The 19,857-nt window shown below is 45.5% G+C and overlaps 1 protein-coding gene across 6 annotated transcripts in view; it reads right to left on the bottom strand.

The window, feature by feature from the left end:
• ANKS1B (ankyrin repeat and sterile alpha motif domain containing 1B) overlaps nucleotides 1-11,414 on the bottom strand; it is a 749,199-nt gene extending 737,785 nt beyond the window's left edge. For 3 of the 6 annotated variants that reach the window (XM_074941831.1, XM_074941836.1, XM_074941835.1), the window contains exon 1: nucleotides 11,191-11,347. In XM_074941831.1, coding sequence (XP_074797932.1) covers nucleotides 11,191-11,324 — 134 coding nt within the window. In that variant the 5' untranslated portion in view covers nucleotides 11,325-11,347. Of the gene's footprint in view, nucleotides 1-11,190 lie in introns of all 6 variants that reach the window. The other 3 variants (XM_074941837.1, XM_074941834.1, XM_074941833.1) reach the window with 3 other exon arrangements.
• Between the last annotated feature and the right edge of the window lie 8,443 nt (nucleotides 11,415-19,857).

Here is a 19,857-nt window from a genome sequence, read left to right as displayed (position 1 = left end):
GGGGGTGGAACTCCTACTTTGCAAAAAATAGGCTTTGTCCCAAAGACGTGTGTTCGGCGCTATTATATGTGAACTTTGCATAGGGTAAGAGCAAGGACCAGTCATTCTGATGGTGGTTGATGTAACACTGGAGATACTGCTCCATGATTTGGTTCACCCTTGCCGTCTGGCCATTTGTTTGGGAATGATAAGCTGAAGAGAGGCAGGAGCATACTCCCAACAATCGGAGGGTCTACTGCCAAAAGTGAGAGATGAACTGAGTACCCCAGTTAGAAATAATGTGCTCCAGGAGTTCCTGGAGGCAGACGACTTGGTTTACCCATAGCTAGGCAGTCTCCTCAGGCAAGGGTACCTGGGTGTAGGGCACGAAGTGGGCCATCTTTGTGAGGTGGTGAACAATAGTTAAGACTGTTGTATAGCTATTGGACTCAGGTAGCTCCATGATGAAATCTAGCGGGCGCACACTTCACAGGATGCTACATATGCCTGTGTTGTAGCATGCATCTGGGGCCACCAAAAGAAATGGGAAGCTAGATGCTGGATTTTGGAACAGCCAAAATGCACCACTGGGGGGAATCATGGCACATCTGCAGGGCCACCACATGGGGGCAACCATGGGAAACATATGTGTGTCCCTTCACTAAGGTCAGTCCATCTTGGATATCATGCACTTTCTGGTTGGTGGCTTCCTGATCATCAGGGGAAGTCTTCTTGGTAGAGGCTGAGCAGATTATAGCAAACAGATCTGAGTGCAGCATTGTACCAAGGAAGTTATGGGACTTAAGGATGTAGGAGGTCTCTTTGGTGGGTCCCTTCAGGTCAGCATAGTGCTCCCCTTTTTGGGATAGGGTGTCTGCTTTGTTGTTCCTAGTACCTGGATGACAGGAGATTTTAAAATTAAAATGGGAGAAGAACAGCTGTTGCTGACTGAGGGCTTTGGTCTTCCGTAAATATTCCAAGTTCTTATGGTCCATGTATACTTGGACTGACTGTTGGACCCCTTCGAGGTAGTGTCACCACTCCTTGAAGGCAGTCTTGATGGCCAGGAGTTCCTTGTCTAGGATTTCATAATTTTGCTCAGTGGGAATGAGGTTTCTAGAATAAAAGGCACATGGGTGCATCACTTGCTGGGGCCCAGGTCTCTGGGAGAGCACTTCTCCAGTTGCCAGGTTAGAAATATCTGCTTCCACAATGAAGACTTATGTGGTACCAGGGTGAGCTAGTAAGGGTCAATGGTCAATGCAAGTTGTCGGTGCTCAAAGACTCTTTGGGCCTCATGAATCCAATTGAACTGGGTGTTCTTACAGAACGGGGTTCAAGGGCTGATCTGCCCTGAGAATTTTGAGATGAACCAGTGGCAGAAATTTGTAAAGCCCTGAAAGCACTGCAGTTTGCAGATGTTCCGGGACACTGCCCAGCCAAGGACCACCTTTACCTTTTCTGGATCTATTTTGATTTTTCCGGGTATAGAATGAATCCCAGGAAGTCAGTAGAAACACAGTCGAAGGCTCACTTTTTTCAATTTGGCATACAGTCCACGTTGGCGATGCCCCTCCAGGAAGTTCAAACATGAGTTGTGTGCTCTTTGGGATTGCCTGAAAAAATAAGTTGTGACAAAGTTCCTCCCCTACGTTGGTGGGTATTGCACTTATTGGCGGATTTGCTCGCCTTGGAGCTTCACGGCAGCCCTCAGCTTGGCCGTTTTCATGAATCCACAGTCCAGGTCGACTCCTCCTGTGTCTGACCAGGAGTTGGGAGGTTTGGGGGAAACCCGGGCCCGCCCTCTACTCCGGGGTCCAGCCCAGGGCCCTGTGGAATGCAGCTGTCTAGAGTGCCTCCTGGAACAGCTGTGTGACAGCTACAGCTCCCTGGGCTACTTCCTCATGGCCTCCTCCCAACACCTTCTTTATCCTCACCATAGGACCTTCCTCCTGGTGTCTGATAATGCTTGTACTGCTCAGTCCTCCAACAGTCCACGTTCTCACTCTCAGCACCTAGCACCTCTTGCTCCCAGCTCCTTACACGCACACCACAAACTGAAGTGAGCTTCTTTTAAAACCCAGGTGCCCTGATTAGCCTGCCTTAATTGATTCTAGCAGCTTCTTGATTGGCTGCAAGTGTTCTAATCAGCCTGTCTGTCTTAATTGTCTTCAGAAGGTTCCTGATTGTTCTGGAACCTTCCCTGTTACCTTACCCAGGGAAAAGGGACCTACTTAACCTGGGGCTAATATATCTGCCTTCTATTACTCTCCTGTAGCCATCTGGCCCGACCCTGTCACAAAGTAGATTATCAAGGCATACTACTATGTATTGATGTAGGATGTCCCAGGACATTGTCATTAATGAAGTGCTAGAATGTAGCAGGGGCATTTGTCAGGACTTATCTCTAAAAATTCAAAGTGGCTATAGCAGGTCCGAGAATCTTCCACTCATCTTCAGCCCTAATGAGCACAAGGTTATATGCCCCCTGAAGGACTAGTTTTGTGAATATTCAAGTGGCCCCCTACTCAGTCCAACAGCTCTGGATTAGGAGCAGCAGGTACAGATTTCTAACTGTTATCTGGCTCAACGCCCGATAGTCTACACAATGAAGGAGGCTGCCATCTTTCTTTTTCACAAAGAGAACAGGTGCCCCAGCAGGTGAGTTAGATTTACAGATGAAACCTGTGGCCAAATTCTCTCAAAGGTATGCACATAAGGTTACTAGCTCAGATTCAGACATGGCATAAACCTGGCTGAATGGGACTGTTGCCCTGGGCTGTAAGTCTATCGGACAATCATAATCCCGATGGGGAGGTAGAGAGTCTGCATTTTTCTTTTCAGGTCTTTGATTTTAAGGGAACCTGCAGGGTCTGGGCTGTTGTCTCATCCATAAAATTATAGTTGGTGCCCAAATCAATGAGGGCTCTCTGCATGGGCAGTTGCTGAGGCTGGCCAGGGATCCATAACCTAACAGGCACTTGGAGTTCTGGCACCTCCTGGTGGCATCCAGTGTGTGTCCCTCTCAGGACTTGTGTTTGGGACTCAGGGTTATACCTTACTTTCATGCGCAGATTGGACCAGGACTGGGTTGGCTTGTTCTCCAGATCTTTTGGGTCAGGCTTCAAGCCAGGCAGATGGATATGAAGTGGCCTGGCTCACCACAATAGAAGCATAGATTGAGGTATCACCATCTGTCTTTTTCTTTTGGGATAAGTTTCCGGCGAGCAGAGTCTATCTGTATCTGCTTAGCACACTGAACAGAGTTTCATGGTTGTGGTTGATACAGGGGATGTGGAACCACCCCCTTCTCTCCTTGCACAGCTCCCACAACTGGTTGTCAAGTTGTATAATCAGCTCGATAAAGGTGTCCAGGCTCGCTGGAGTTTCCACTGGAACCAGAACATCCTTGACCTTGTCACTTAGACCTCACTGAAAATGGAATAGCTGGTTGCCCCATTCCACTCTGCGTCCTATGTCAGTGGGCAAAAGTAAGCTACATAGGCAGCAACAGTACCCTGCCGCTTCTGGAGCATCTTGAGGACATCCTCAGAAGTGCAGGCACAATGCAGGTTTTTGAAGATTGTTGACATTGCCTGCCATATGACATCCCAACTGGTTGGTACTGGTTAGTTGCCCTCTAATAGGGGGCATACCCAATCCAGTGCTCCCCCATTAGCAGGCTGAGTACCAGGCCTACCTTGGCCTGGTCAGAAGAGTACACTTGCAGCTAAAGTAGGAACTGGACACAACAATGCTTTATAAACCAACAGAACTTCATGCCATGCTCATTAAAATGTTCCAGCAACAGAGTCACAGGTCCCTGCACAAGGAGTGCCAGAGCAGTTGCAGTCCCGAGGCCAGCTTTCTCTGCACAGTATGCTGCCTGATTCTCTGTGTCAACTGGGTAAAACGGCCCTGTGTTGCCTGGCAGTCTGCCTGGAGGTGGATTACCAACTCAGTGTTTTCAGGTTCCCTTTGGGAAGAAAGCCTCACTGGTTCCATTCTGCAGGGTCTTCTGCACCAGCAGTCCAAGCAAAGTGTTAGGGAATGGGACATAAGTGGTGTAGCTTAGTGGTCAGAGCAGGACTCAGGTCTACTGAACAGAGCAGGCGTTCAGGAAGGGGAAAGAAGTAGAGGGTCAGCACCAGAGTCAACTGCCGATTACCAGAGCCAGGGGTCAAGACAGAGTCAGAGCCAGGAATCGAAGCTGAGAGTCAGAACCAGGGTCAGATACCAAATGTCAAAGTCAAGGGTCAAGCCAGAGTCAGAAGTTGGAGCCAGAGGTCAGAACCAGGACTGGTAACTAATGGTTGGAAGCGAGGCATAAAGGGCAGGACCCGGAGGAGAGGGAAGGATCAGGTGTAGTAACCCTGGCACTGGCACCTCCGGCAGCTGTGATGCAGCAGCACATAATGCTATCCTGGGGGGAGAGATGGCCAGTGAGAGGGCAGCTCAAGCTGGGTAGGGGTCTGGGAATCCAACCGAAAAAGACAGTTGGAAAAAGCTGTTAGAGAAGGAGGAAAGGAGAACAATCTAGATGCTGAGCTGGCTGATGAACCAGAGCTGGGATATGAGCTGAGGTGATAAAAGAATAGGAGAATAAAAGTAGGGGACTGGAAAGTGAGAAGGAAAGAAAGAAAATAGGAAAGGTTTCATGTCAAGAGAAGCAGAAAAAAATAGACCTGGGTACGTGAGCAGACACTATTAAAGACGGGAAGCAGAGGTAAATAAAATCTACAGACTTACCAAGAGAGTATCAAGGGAAAAAACTGAAAGGACATATAATGGTGAAAAAGCAAATTGCTCAAAAAGCTGTGTTAAAATGAAAACAGATCCTGAAAACAGTAAACAAGAAGATCCTCACAGAGGACCTAAAGTAAACAAACAGAGAGAATGCAAAAAGAAAAGGAGTACTTGTGGCACCTTAGAGACTAACCAATTTATTTGAGCATAAGCTTTCGTGAGCTACAGCTCACTTCATCGGATGCTGTAGCTGACGAAAGCTTATGCTCAAATAAATTGGTTAGTCTCTAAGGTGCCACAAGTACTCCTTTTCTTTTTGTGAATACAGACTAACACGGCTGTTACTCTGAAACAGAGAGAATGAATGTTTGAACATCTACTGAAAGAACACAGGTCAAAGGTGTCTAATAGGACAAAGGAGGGCTACTAGGTGAAGAAACTCTGCTTGTGGATAAACTTGTGCAAAGAAGTACAGCCACAGAAACATTGAATCTGAGGAGCACTTCCAGCTGAAGAGAAGCAAAGAATCGGACAGCAAGAGTAGAGCTGGATTTACAACCAAGGAGAGGAAAAGTTCATGCTTCCCTAACGTGACCCGGTATATTGTGGAGTAATTTCTTTTGTTATTTGGTATTAACTGCACAGAGTAAGGAAGAGTAGCCTGTACAAGCTCGCAGAGGTTACTGTGTTCGTAACCTATAGTTTATATGTGGCAAGTACTTGGTAATGTTCTATATTATTTAATCTCTTGGTACAACTTTTGGGTTTTCACTTATAAAGTTCTAAAAATTTTAAATAATCCTTTTTGTTTGACTGCCTCTTTTTACAGTTACCATAGCCTAGCTGGGTCACTACACAGCCACAGAGCCGGGTGGGAACCAGGAGCAAAGGCAGGGAACCAGGGGTAAGGCAGGAGCCGAGCAGGAATCAGGAACAGTGTTGTGTGCAGAATGCAGGCAGAAACAGGGCCCAATACAGCAGCAACAGAGAATCACCAAGCTGCTCAGACAACTTCCTGTCCCTCCTTCTGGCTTAAAAATCATGGTTGGACCAACTGGTGAAGCTGGGTGATCCTCCAATCAGGGATCTTGCGGGTGGTGCATTGGCTGAGGCTGTAGTCCTAGTAGCTCTTTGGCCTACCACATTTAATCAGACATTGGGTGGATGCTGGGATGCAACTGCTGTGTAGGAACTCACAGGCCTGGGTTTGAGACCCAGGAGATCACAATCTTATTTTATAAAATTAAATAGCATTATTAGAGCCTTCCCATGGCTATCATTTTAAACACTCCAACTCTTATAGAGAAGGGGGAGTTTGGGTTCCCAACCTAAAAAATTACTATTCAACTTTTATGATGTCACAGATGTCAAACTGGTTCCAGCATGTAAATACCCTTACACCCATGTGGGTGGAAACTAAACATGCATTAATACATCTTATTCCCCCTGCTAGTCTCCTCGATTTCTCTTTTGTCCAATGGAGAAAAATAAGGTGACTACAGTGGTGGCTGCACTAAGGATCTGGGCTGTCCCAGCCATGCGGAACCAATTTCACCCTCACAGTCTTGCAAAAGCACCCATTTGGGGCAACCCAGACTTGCAAATTGGGAACAAACCTATAAATTAGAAGAACTGGCTAAGTATGGGCATCATGTAGATTTCCCAGATGGTCAATAATGAGGCCTTTGTCCCTTTTCTAACGCTATAACAATGTTATGACCTGCCTTCCTAAGTGGACTTGCAATACTTACAACTGACATCTGATATTTTATCCATTTTGTCCAGAGGTCCCAGAACTACTGGGAACTTTAGAAACACTTAATAAACTCCCCAGGCCCATGTCCACTATGTATATTTTGTTAATAAAGAGAAACTCCACTGTCTGGAGTTCTTTATGAAAGCACGTGGAGGGGCTTTATTAGAGCCCTTAAAAGAATCCCAGTGCCACGGCATATTACATAATTTTAGAAATGCCTCTGTGAATCTCAACATATTCTTGTTATAACAAAATACTTTATTCAAAATGCATTGGACGCCTCTGAGGTTGTACAAGATAAAGGCCTTATCCTCTGATGATTGTTGGTACTTGAAGAAAGAAAAAGGAACCTTGACCCATATCCTATGGGACTGTCCAACAGCCCGGCAAGTGTGGAAAGAAGGTATGATAGTTAAAATAGTGCTCAATTTCAGCAGTCAAACCTCAGCCAAAAGTTATACCCTTGGTTAGTTACCTGCTAAGCTGGGTTTAGCTCCACCACAAAGACTTTGGTGTTTGAGGGCTGCAGTGATCACCAAGCGCATTCTTCTACAAAAATGGAAGAGTAGGCTTATGCCCAGAAAAAAGCAGTGGTATTCGGAACTGTTTGAGTTAACAGCCAAAAGAAAGAATAGCCTATCACATAGAGAGCAATCATATGAATTAGAAGAAAATTGGACCCCATTTCTAGATAGATGTGGATAAAAGCATGTTGAGATGGCTTAAAGCAGGGGTAGTCAATAGGCGGACCATGAAGCTGATCCAGGGCTGGAACCATGCCCACTTCCCAGTGCTGGGCCCCCCCACAGCAGAGGATGGTTCAGCTGGGCTGGGCTGTGGGGCACAGTGTGTCCCCAGGCGACTGCTTGTACAGCCTCAGTTCCACCGGCTGTAGTCCAGGGATGGAGGGGGCGAGCAGCGATGTTGGGGGGGTGGGGGGGAGACGTCTCCACCCCGCTGTGGGCAGCCTAATGTGTCTCCACTACACCCTGCCCCTCCAATCAGGGAGTGATGATGAGGTGTCACGTGCTCACACTGCAGCCCAATCAGACAGCAGAGCTGATTCAAATTGTTCTCTTCTTTCCCTGGAGACAGCAGGGCTGGCTGGATTACAGAGCTGCTACTTGTGGGCTGTAGGCCCCACAGGGCAACCCAGCGGGTAAGTGCCTGATGGGGTCCCACAGCATCCATTTGTGCCAGGGCACCAGGCACAGCAAATCCCCCACACACAGCCTCATGCCCCCAATGTGGTCCCGGAGGCCTCCACCCCAGCCTCATGTCTCTGTCCCTGAGCGATTCCCAGAGCCCCCCACCCTGGCCTTGTGTCCTCCCCACCCCCTGTCCATCAGGGCCAGTCCCCGGAGCCCTCTCCCCACCCACCCACTCTGACTGGCCTCTTTCCCTCCCCAGTCCACCTCCAGTCACCTGCTTCTGCCACATCCCGGCCTTCCCCCACCTCCCCAGGGCTGCTATCTTGAGTGTCCTTGGTCCCTCCCACTACCTGGGGCCTTCTTTCTGCCCCTCTGCTATCCGAGCCCCCAGCGGGGCATGGCATCACACCGCCAATAGTCCAATAGTCCATAGTTCTCCAGGCTGCAAGCTCAAAAGTACTCTCACACACACACACTCACACCCTGCTTTGCTGCCCAGATCCCATACCCATTCCTCCCCCCTCCACACCCCGTCTCCATCTCTGCTATTTGGCTCAATTGGGGGCATCAAGGAACATTTGGGGAGGGGGGGGGGATGAGCAGCAATGATAGGTGGCTCTGGCCAGCCCCCATGTGTCCCATTTACAGTTTAGGAAAATAAGGTCACCCTACTCTCCGGGTGGAGTGGGCAGGGAGATGGCAGATGATCAGGGAGCTTGAGGTGGCAATCAGGGGGGCTAGGGGAGGGGAGCTGGGTTGGGGTCTGGTCCTTGACTATACCTTAACCAAGAAATTTGGACCCTGACAAAAAATAATTGACTACCCCGGCTTAAAGAATTCCAGACCCTCCCCAACTCCACCCCTTCCCTTCCCTATTCATGTATGTCTTTTATTTTATTATTGTTACCCCCAACATAATACGTTATGTCTATGTAGTTTCTGGTCTTGCAGCATTGACAAGTTGTAAAATTGCATACTTCTATTAGAGACTGTATGAAGTATTTAGAAACATATACAAGCTAAAAGTCATTTACCTTTTTGTTTCTCTATGAAAAAAAATCAATAAAAAAATTAATCATTCTCACACAAATACACCCCTCAATCCCTTAATGCTCAGTCTTGTAGTTACCTCAAGACATAACTGGGAGGGAAATATTTTTAGCTGAACCAAAAATAACATTTTTTGAAACTTTTGGCAAATTGAAAAGTTGTGAAAAAATATTTTTGTGTCAAACAAAACATTTCATTTGACCTGAAATATTTTATTTTGATTTGGAGCATTTTTTACACTTTAATTTTTTCTAAAATAAAAATGTAAACAAAAAGGCATTTAGAATTAAAAAACTGAAACATTTCATTTAAAAAAAAGTTGAAATAAAAAAGTTAATAATGTTTTTGTTGGGGTTTTTTTTAAACCAAAATGTTGTGGCAAAATTGATACAAATTTGCAAAATGTTTTTGTGTTGCCAAATCTACCTTTTTCCCAAAAAAAAGTTTTGGTTGAAAAATTTTGCTCAGCTCTACTTACTACTATAAGTAGTCCAGGTGACAACCTCATAGTACTATTCACTGTAGAAAATGCTACACCGAATAGTAAGTGATTGCAGGATCGAGTCCATAGATTTGCACTTGTATCTATCAGTTCACTATCTAATTCTTTCATAATTTTTCTTTAAAATTGTTGTATGTTGTATGTTTATTTCTGAAATTGCTTAAAGTTTCCTGTTTACATTTATTTGTTTTTTAAAGGTTTAAAAAGCTTATCCATTGCTTTGTTTTGAGACATAACATTAGAAGTTTCATAGTCACAATAATATACTAGTTTTCTTTTCATTACAGTAAAACAAACCAAGGTGCCTACTGTAGAAAAAGAACATATCTGACTTTATATAGTATGAAATGTTTACTTTGTCACTAATAATCAATGACTACCATAACCCATTAAGCAGTTTTCTATTATATCCATTTGTACATTACACAAACCACTTTGTAAATGCACCTAATATACCCATTTTCTATAATCAGAAAAAACACAAGCAAACACACTTTCCTGCAGAGATTTATAGGACTTGTGATTTACAATAAGAAAGTAACAGTGCAACAGCAGTGCAGAGGGGAAAGCTCTAAAAAAATTAACTATATAAATATATCTAGTTGAAGTGGTTCATGAATGGATAATCACTGCACTGAAATGAACTTCATTCTGGTAAAAATGATGTTGTAACAAAGAAATATGTATCACATTTTAATAAGTGATTCTTATCATTTAAATTCAACCAATTATCTCACATTTTTCTTGCTAAGCAGGCTATTCAATTACAATACCAAAAGTAATTGTACAAATGTATTTTAACTTTGGCCAACATAGAAGTAATTAAATAAAAGTTAATTGTGCTGTGGCCACTATGGCATCACAGAACTTTGAGGGTGTCTAAACTGTTGTTTATTGCCATAACAATTTTTAAATAAATTTAAAATAGAGTTAAATTGGTATAATTTGATAGGAATATTACAATTTCTACTGTGGAGAATATCACATGTAATATAAATAAAGTGGCCTGGGCCCTGGAAAATAGAGATGTTACTGACAATAGAATCTCAAATGAGTTAACCTTTCTTGCCTTTCATTTAAAGAATTTCCATTAATCTGGGTCTACTTCTTTTCTTCCAGTACAGCACATTTAATGATTAGTTCAAGTTTTAGGTTAATAGGGTTTCAATTCATTCTATCTTACTGTGCTGCGTCTAGTGTAGTGTATAGTACTGGTAGCAGATTGTGTGCTGCAGACCTTTTCTTATTTGAAAAATGTCAAATGTCATAAATGCTTATGATAATGCACTTCTCACTTGCAACATGATGAAACTTAACATCAAAAGCCCTGTTACATACTGCATGACGTATGACTAAAGACTAAAGTTGACTCCTTTCACCTAGATATGACCAGTATCCCAATTTTACTCAACTAAATCCAGATACCTTGAAAGTACCACTGCTATTACCTAACCTGCTTCATAAGTTTTACACCTACTCTGTGTTGAAGACCTCTCATCAGAAGGTTCCCTTTCTTCATTTTACAGACTCATTACCATGGGATGGTTAATTTTTTCTGCAAGTGACAGTAGTAACTATGGGTGAGAGTGTGGGGGGAAGTTGTGGGTTTTTCCATATAACTACAAACACACAATAGCTTCTCTGTCATTAACAACTGGATCACATATTAAAAAAGCATTCAAAGAAGAAAAGATACCATTCTAAAGGAAATGTGAGAGTGACTACACCATTGTGCAAAGCAATCCACCCAATAAATGCCTAAATTCTGCACCAATGCTAGTAACACAGCAGAAACAAGTACCCTACTGACACATTGAAGGCAGGGAATTTAAAATTACTATATTAATATAATGAATGGCTGTGACTTTAAACACTGACACATTGTACTTGTTAGCGAGAGTGAACAATTTATGGTTACTATGAAGAATACAGGCATGAGGATGAGGGAGGTGATGATGGGGAGGAGGTGAATATCCCTAGCAGCTGCTAGGGAATCATGTCCCTACCTCAGTAAGCTGGATAGGGGAATAGCTGCAGATCCACTGCCCAGGATCCCTCCTTTCCTCCCCGACAGGAGTTTTTCCACGAGAGCCACATTCCCAGTGCGAGCAGCTTCCAGCAGTTCCTGGTCCTTCCCCATGGTCAGTAACCAAACACTCCCTCCCCCCTCGCAAAATACTATAGATATAGCTAAGCCCCTTCAAAAAATTCCCCTCCCTCGATCAAATAATCTCCTCCTTGCCTCAAGCCCTGCCTCAAATCTGGGCAGAGAGGAGATCCCTGCAGCCCCTACAGAACAGCAGCAGGAGGGAGCAGGAGAATCACCTCCTAGTTACACTAGCTCAATTCTGGGTGGAGTGTGGCAGGAAAGCGGGGGGGACGACTAGGAGGGAGGAAATTAGGCCAATAAAAGACCTTCCCACACACACACCAAATCCCAGCCTGCAGGGTGAGTGAGGGGGGCTGCCTCAGCCCCAGAACCTGGGGGGGGGGCGGGGAGGGAGACGAGATAATGACCAGCAGGGAGGGATGGAGGGAGGAGGCGCAGCCCTGGCCAGCCAGGCCCGTTGCTGGGGAGACACAGATCTCTCTCTCCGAGTGGCTGGCTGGGTTTGGCCCCACCCCCTCCCCGGATCCCAGTCCCAGCGCCTCGCCTTGCTGCTACCGCTACTGATGCTGCGCTGGGGATTCTGTCCCCTCAGCCGCTCGGCTCGGCCCGGCCCGCCCAGCAACAAGAGCAAGAGCTTCTCGCGCTCCACTGCGGGGCCACGCGCGGCGGGACCGTTAACGGCAGCTGAAGACAAGGCGCTGCGCGTGCAAGGGGGGAGGGGTCGCACACAGCGCTAGGCAGAGGCTCTGTATGGTGGCCGCTACCGGGGGGTGATAGAAGCAGGTGTTCCCGCTACAGCTCGGTCAGGGGAAGGGGCGGTGGTTCTTGCTGTGGCCTCGGAATAACTGCAGCTGGGTGAGTCCTGGAGTTTGGAGTGCGGGGGACGAGGTGCTGCTGAGGCAGAGGGCAGGAGCCTCACGCTGGGATCAGAGGGCAGAGTGACCCCCCCCCCCAGGTGGTGGGGCGGGGCTGCGTCGCTTGTGTGGGGAGAGGGGCTCAGGATTGCAAATGGGACCGACGGGAAGGAGCGCATGAGTTGTGGGAGTGGCAACATCCAGCTCCCTGCCAGGCACCAGACAGCGCAGACAGAGGGGTCGCTGGGATTCAGCCATGAGCCCATGCGGGGGAGTATAGCTCTGAGCCACACAGCAGACCCCTGCAGATGCGGGGCAGGATAAATAATCAATGGCAAAACTCCCACTGACTTCATTGGGGTCAGGATGTCACTCATTGAGTAAGCAGGGGTCCACTGAGGTTGTCTCACGTTTGTCAAAGGAGGGGGAACACTGATGGACCTGGGGCCCCCTTTAGACTCGATCTTCCCCCATCCTGGTACTAGTGATGCTGACACTGAGTGTTTTTAATGTGAAGCTTCTTCCATGATGACGATTTTTCTCCCGCCTTGGCAGCTAGAGTAATTTTTCTCCACAACTCCAGTGGGATTTATGAGTTATGTGGAAAATTTGCTCTCTTGCCCAAGTCATTAGCTCGTCCTTGTCTAATGCACTATTTGATACTGTTTATATATGAAAAGCCAATTAATAGCCTTTTCACCCCCACCTGATTTAGTAGATTACCTTTAGTATTTATTATTTCTGTAGCAACACAGGTGTTACAGGCAAATAAGACAATGCCCCTTAGAAGCCCTGCCTTATTGAGGGGAATGGCAAAGCACCCATTAACAGTGGGTGCAGGATCAGGTAATAAATTAATCCCTGATCCAGTAAACTCATATGAGTAAATTAATGCATACATGTAAGTGTTTGCAGAGTCAAGGCCTTAGTTAACAACCAAAAATAACATACCATGGTAGGCAAGAGATTAAGGAAGTATGTTGAGGGAGACCATATTAAATACTCATGGCCTTATCCAGTTTCCGTTAAAGTCAAAGTCAAATTTACCTGTTGACTTCAAAAGGAGTTGGATTAAGTCCTTGGTGGGTAATACTGCTCTTTTAGGGAGCCATCTTTCCCCCCATATATAGCAGATCATATAACTGTTTTATTTCATATGTTTTAGTTAATTACATTGCAACTTTTAAAAAATGAAGTAAAGTTTATATCTTTACTAAACTTTCCAGTAACTGTAAAAATATACCATTTGGAATCACAGCCCACCCATAATGCTGCAAATGTAGCTGTTCATAGCCTATTTAAACAAATAAAAATCAGTTTCTATCCAGAAAATGAATCTTACATATTTTAAATTTTGTAGTATGGGAAATTATTGATGTTTTCCCCTAGAATGGTAGCAGAACACATAACAGGGCATCTAATTATTAGGTGAGACTTCTCTATAGCTCTTGCCTTCCTGACTGAATACATACCATTGTTTGATATAAACAACATAAATTTTAGGACCTGATTCTGCAAGCCTTTACTCACGTCAGTGTTTCCATTAAAGTTTATTTTTGTATAAACAAATATGTGAATTAAGCTTTACCGTTTGAGCCCTTTGTCACAACTGATCTGGGTCACATTTGAACCATCAATCTAAAGTAGAGAGAATAAAATGCAGAGCTTATTACCGAACACCTTAGTCATCCAGTTCCAACAGTGAAAGTAATTATAAATGGAGTAACCCCCATTTCCCATATTCCAGCATCTAAATCTAGGCTTTCTGTCTATTACATGGCTAGCCAAATGTAGCCCTTAGTTCCATCAGATAATGGGATTGCCTCTATGTGCGTAGCTAATGTGGCACATGGTGTGTATGAAGGTACTGAAAACAAAGGCTCAGACCCTGCAATAAACTCTGCACTGGCAGGCTCCTCCACTTGTGCTGAGCTCTCTTCAAGTCAATCGGGTTCCACACAGGCTCAGAGGTCTGTCTGTGTGGTGCTCATTGCAACATCAAGGCCAAAATGTGCATGTTTTCAGATAATAAGAAGATTGAAAGCAGAGCAAATGCTAAGGAACAACCAGATTTTAAGAATTTGGATTGTTTAGGTGATTGAACCAGCAGATGGCAAACATGACTCAGTGTAAACAAATGTTATATAATTAGTCCTTAGATTTTATTTTCCCCAGACTATGTGCTAAGTGAAAATACCATCCAGGAGACTGATCAGGAAAGAAATAGAGGACCAGTGTGGAAATATCATTGGGCCAAATTGTGCCCTCATTGACACTGGCAAATTCCGTGCAGTTCCTTGGGTGTAACTGAGTTCAGAATATGCCCCGTTGAAGCCATCAGCCCAGTGTCCAGCAGCAATAAAAAATCCAAAAATCCATTAGGTTGTGTTAGCAGATATAATCTAAACTAATTATTCTAAAAATTAGAAAGCAAAGATGATAAGAAATTTGGGTCAAACTATATAATAGAAGGGTTACACATGGATAAGTGTCTAGGGTAGGGGTTCTCACAACAAATATTTTGGTGGCTTCAGACTGCAGCCACAAACTTTCACTGGTGGCTGCACTGACACTTTTCCCTAAAATACTTAATTAACTTTAGGAAAAACAATTAAATATGCACAGATACACATCCAAATCATTGTAATTTATATTTGTAGGGGGTTTTGGCAGACTCCCCCTTCAGGAGTGATATCTGTATATTTGTTAATATCACAGCATACTTAGTAGCTACCTGGGAGGCTATGAAAAGTGATAAGTGATATTAACAAACATACAAATATCACTTTTCACAGATAGCTAGTAAGTCTACTGTAAAAAGTGATACTTGCATGTTTGTTAATATCATCTTTCTCAGCAAGCCCCAGGACTCCTTAAGCCCTTGATGGGGAGGCTGAAGGGGGAGGCAGCAGAGGCCAGAGGCGATGGTGGGTTGAATGCAGGGGGAGGCAGCTGGGACCCGGAGCAATGCAGGGGATGGATGCGGGACTGTGGGAGGCAGCAGGGGTGATGGGGATGGGTGATGAGTTCCACTGTCGCGTGGCCAGAGCCTGGTGTCTGCTGCCACGCGGCCAGGGCCAGGGCTCAATGCCTGCGGCCAGAGCCTGGAGCTGGGGACAGGAACTGCATGGCTGGAGCCAGGGATCAGAGCCCGCTGCTGCGCAGCGGGTCAGTGCCCGGGGCCAGTGCCTGCTGCCGCACGGCCAGAACTGGGAGCTGGATGCCGGAGCCTGGGGCTGCGTGGCTGGAGCCAGCGCTCGCTGCTGCGTGGTCAGAGCCAGAGATCGGCACCCAGGGCCAGCTCTCACTACCGTGTGGCTGGAATCCCAGGAATAGAGTTGTGGGTTGGCACCTGCTGCCATGCAGCTGGAGCAGGGATCAGTGCCAGGGGCTGGGGCCACGCAGCCGGAGTGGTCGGTGCCTGCTGCTGTGCAGCTGAGGCCGGGAATCAATGCTAGGGGCTGGGGCAACCGGGTGGGCTGGGGCTGGGGCCAGCGTCTGCCACCAGATGGCCGGAACTGGGGGCCAGAGGCTGACAAACTCCGGAGCCGTGGTCAGCACCTGCTGCTCCATGGCCAGAGCCAGGGGTTGGTGCCCGCTGCCGTGTGGCTGGGGGTCAGTGCCTGTGGCCAGCGCCTGCCACTGCACAGCCAGAGCCCAGGACTGGAGCCCCGCCTGCTGCCACACATCTGGAATCAGGGGCCAGAGGCTGAAGCCCCGCAGCTGGAGGCCAGGGCCACGTGGCTAGAGCTGGGGGAGTCAGTACACACTGCCCCGTGGTCATAGCCTGGGGTCACACAGCCAGGCTCCTGAAGTCCTGTCGCTGGAGCCTGCTACCAAAACCCTCTCCTCCCAAGGTGGGTCAAGAACTCATCTTGCTCCTCCAGAGGTGGTGCAGGGCAGCACATCCGGGAGCAACAAGGAGGGAATGGGAGGGGCCGATGCTTTGCCCCCCCCCCACACACACACACTCCATCACCGCCCAGAAGACTGTCATGGCTGCATGAAAAGCCGCAGGTGGCTGCATGCAGCCACCATAGCTGCATTTGAGAAATGTTGGTCTAGGGCAGCTGAAGCAGAGAATTCAGGACACAACTTGATCTGTTTCTAGATGACACTGATAGTAGAGTGTAGTGGAAAAGAAGCAGAATGATGGGATTCAATTGAACCAAAAATGCAGGTAGATTGGACCAGATGGCCTCTCCATTCCTAAAAGTTCTTATGTTCTTAATTATTTATGGTATAAGTACTGCATTGTGGGCAGTTTGAAAATTACATGCACCATGAACAGGTTCAAGAGACTTAAAATGTAGTACAGCTTGGTGATATATTCTGAGAGATAAGAGTAATTTGTAAAATAATTGTAATTTGTACAATAAGAGTAATTTGCAAAATAATTCCAAAATATGTTTCAATACATTTTATGCTTTAGAATAATACTGTTGCATACCTGAGCAGAATTTTGATTATGTGATTTTAGTATTTGGGCAGGCATTTTTCACTTATGTCCATTGTGGCATCATTCATAGAGTTCCAAAATTTCTCTGTAGCAGAAACAAATGCCTTAGATTCCATTTTTTTTATTTGCCAAAAAAGCAAAGACAGAGCAGTTAGCATAACTAGAAATTTCTTAATGTGTTTGTCACTTCAAAATACTGGATATCACTGTTACAAGTGTGTTGGGGCATTTTTTTTTATTAATTTTTTTACACTGCCACCATTACACAGTTTTGTTATCGCATCAGGACAGAATATAATTCCTTGACTTCCCCGTCTTCCTTTAATATATCAATTTGAAGGCAGATTAAATTGGGTTTTCTCTCTCTCTCCCTCCTTTTTCCCCTTTATATACAAGCAAAATTATAGATAACATAAAATCAAACAAACAGTTGCATAACATACATAAGCATATCACTAAAACAAATTATTCAAAAGGTAAGATCTCATCAGTCCTCCAACACAAGATTATATAAAGAAATGCAAAGAACTCAATAAGGAGTGCTGGCAGCCATTATGAGACAGCTACAAATAATGAAACAACCTGTCAAGTTAATTTTGCAATGAAAAAAAATTTCTTGTCCCTCTCCCCAACATTGCATACCCTGAATGAGGTCAGAGACAATTGCTGCCCTTAAGTCCAAGGAATTAAAGGTGCTGCTCCCCAAACACTCCCAGTCCCAAGGTGCTGCATATCATCCCAAAGACTCTGAAAAGCGTTGTGTGTTTTGGTCTTTACACAACAAGCATAATATGAAGGAACCAAACAGGCACAATGAGGTCCAAATGACCACCATACACAATGCGCAAAGCCTAGCTTCATATATACCCTGCTCTTCTAGCAGGTTTCAAAACAGAACACAGAAAGTGCCGTGAGATGGCTGGATTGTCTTCCATAGAGAAAATAAATGGAAATGGTCAGCACCTCTCAGGAAAAGACATTTAGCAATTTGCTGGATCAGACCCCTAGAGAAATTAGATATGATGACCGGTAGTACAATGAAATTAAAATTAGACAAATGCAGCTAATACAGCTAGAGAAAAATAACCGCAACCATTTTTGAAAGGGAGACACTTAGAAAGCAATAGTTTTAAGAGACCTGCCATGCGGGTGGTTGAGTGCAACAGACTTAGATAAGATTGGGGGGGGAGTAGGGGCTCCCTCAAGGCCCCTCCAGATCCTGCTTCCAGTTATTTATAATGTTCTTCCCCTCAGTTTGTAGTACACGAGGGCTTCTCTAAATAAAACAGATAAAAGAAAAGTCCTCTCCCCTTTCTTTCCCTTATGAGAGAGAAACTCTCGATGAGGGACTCTGTATGAAAACAAAGAAAGGCAAAGGGGCTGACTGTCAGGCAGTCTTCCTGGATTCCACCCTCTGGGCTTAGTCTGTCAGTGGGTTTATTGTCTTTTAATGGGGTCTACCTTGAGCTCCTCCTCTTGGTTTGTACTGTGGTGCAGCTTCAGGAGCAGTGAGGTCTGCTGCTGTCTCTCCCTTGGCTGGTGGGTCTCTGCTGTCAGCAGTCTGTGAGATGGAGCAGTCCTCCTCCCATTCACTTCCCCTTCCTATGGCAGGGATTCTGTTTTTAAGCCGCCCCTTCTGGGCAGAACAAGCCTTGCAGGTGGTGCCTTGTTAGAGGTGAATAGGCCCAGAAGAGCTCATTAGTATTCTCTCGACCAGAGTGAGGACGTTTCCCTTCACATACTCCACCCCTTAAGCTGGAAAAGGCATTCTGGGGTAGTTTGTCTCCATCCCTGATCTCCCATGAAAAGAAACCAGCATTAGCATGGTCCTTTCCTGCCTAATGTTGTACCCTGGAACTGTAAGGTTGTAGTGCAACGTACCATTGCATTATATGTGCATTTATGCCTTTCATGGTGTGAATCCAGTATAGGGGAGCATGATCTGTGATGAGGGAGAAAGGGCTATTGAACAGGTAATACCTAAGGGAAACCACGGTCCATTTAATCACTAATTCCTCCTTTTCAATAATTGAGTAAGCCTTTTCTCTAGGAACCAGCTTCTACTCAAGTATAGGACTAGGTATTCTCCTCCTCTGAAGTCTTGTGAGAGTACTGCACTGAGTCCAATGTCTGAGGCATCTGTGTGCAGTATGAACCCCTGGGAAAAATCGGGGCTGAAGAGCACATGTTTTCAATTTACTAAAAGCTTCCTTGTATTTCTCATCCCATTGGATCTTCTTAAGCCTGGTCTACACTCCAGGGTTATGTCAACCTAAGTTACACAACTCCAGCTACATGAATAATGTAGCTAGACTCATTGTAGCTTAGGTCAACTTATTGCAGTGTCTACACTGCACTGGGTCGATGGGAGAAACTCTCTTGTCGACTTACCTTATGCTTCTCGTTCCGGTGGAGTACTGGAGTCTACGGGAGAGCGATCTGCAGTTGATATAGCAGGTCTTCACTAAACCCACTAAATTGACCCCTGGTGGATCGAACGCCACAGCGTTGATCCCTGTTAAGTGTAGACATACCCTTTGAGTTATTGCCTTTTAGGAGGTCCATAGGAGGTCCTGCGATTGAGGTGAAACTGGGGATAAACCTCCAGTAATATCCTGCAAAGCCAAGAAAATGCCTCATTTGCCTCATGTGGGGAATGTAATTTAAGGCCTGTATCTTGTTGATCACTGGTTTCATAAGGGTGCCTCCTACACAGTTCCCCAAATAGATTACTTTCTCTATGGCTAACTTACATTTTGTAGAGTTGGCCATTAGTCCCACTTCCAGGGCTTTTCACACCATCTTTACTTGCTGCATGTAGTATGCATGCATCCAGGTAGAAATAAAGGTGACAAAGTTGTCCATGTAGGCTATGGTATGTTGATGGTGGGGGCTGCGGATCCTATTCATGATCTGTTGGAAAGTCTTGGCAGCTCTGTGCAGGTCGAAAGGCATAGTCTTGAATTGGAAGTGTCTGAAAGGAGTGAAGAAAGCTGTTTTCTTTTTCAAACAATGGGATAAAGGGTTTTGCCAGTAACCTTTTATTAAGTTGACAGTCTCAGGCATTTCGCTGGTCCCAGTCACTCTAGTAACTCATCTACCATTAGCATTGGGTATCTGTCAAATTTCAAGATGGAATTAATCTTCCTAAAGCTAATGCAGAACCGAACCAAACTGTTTGGTGGGGTTCCTCCATTCACTTTTGGATTTACAATTACTCCCATCTCTGGCATCACTCACACTTCCTTTC

The sequence above is a fragment of the Natator depressus genome, chromosome 1, assembly GCF_965152275.1.
Source record: "Natator depressus isolate rNatDep1 chromosome 1, rNatDep2.hap1, whole genome shotgun sequence".
Classification (NCBI taxonomy): Eukaryota; Metazoa; Chordata; order Testudines; family Cheloniidae; genus Natator; species Natator depressus.
This window is presented reverse-complemented; position numbering and strand designations above follow the sequence as displayed.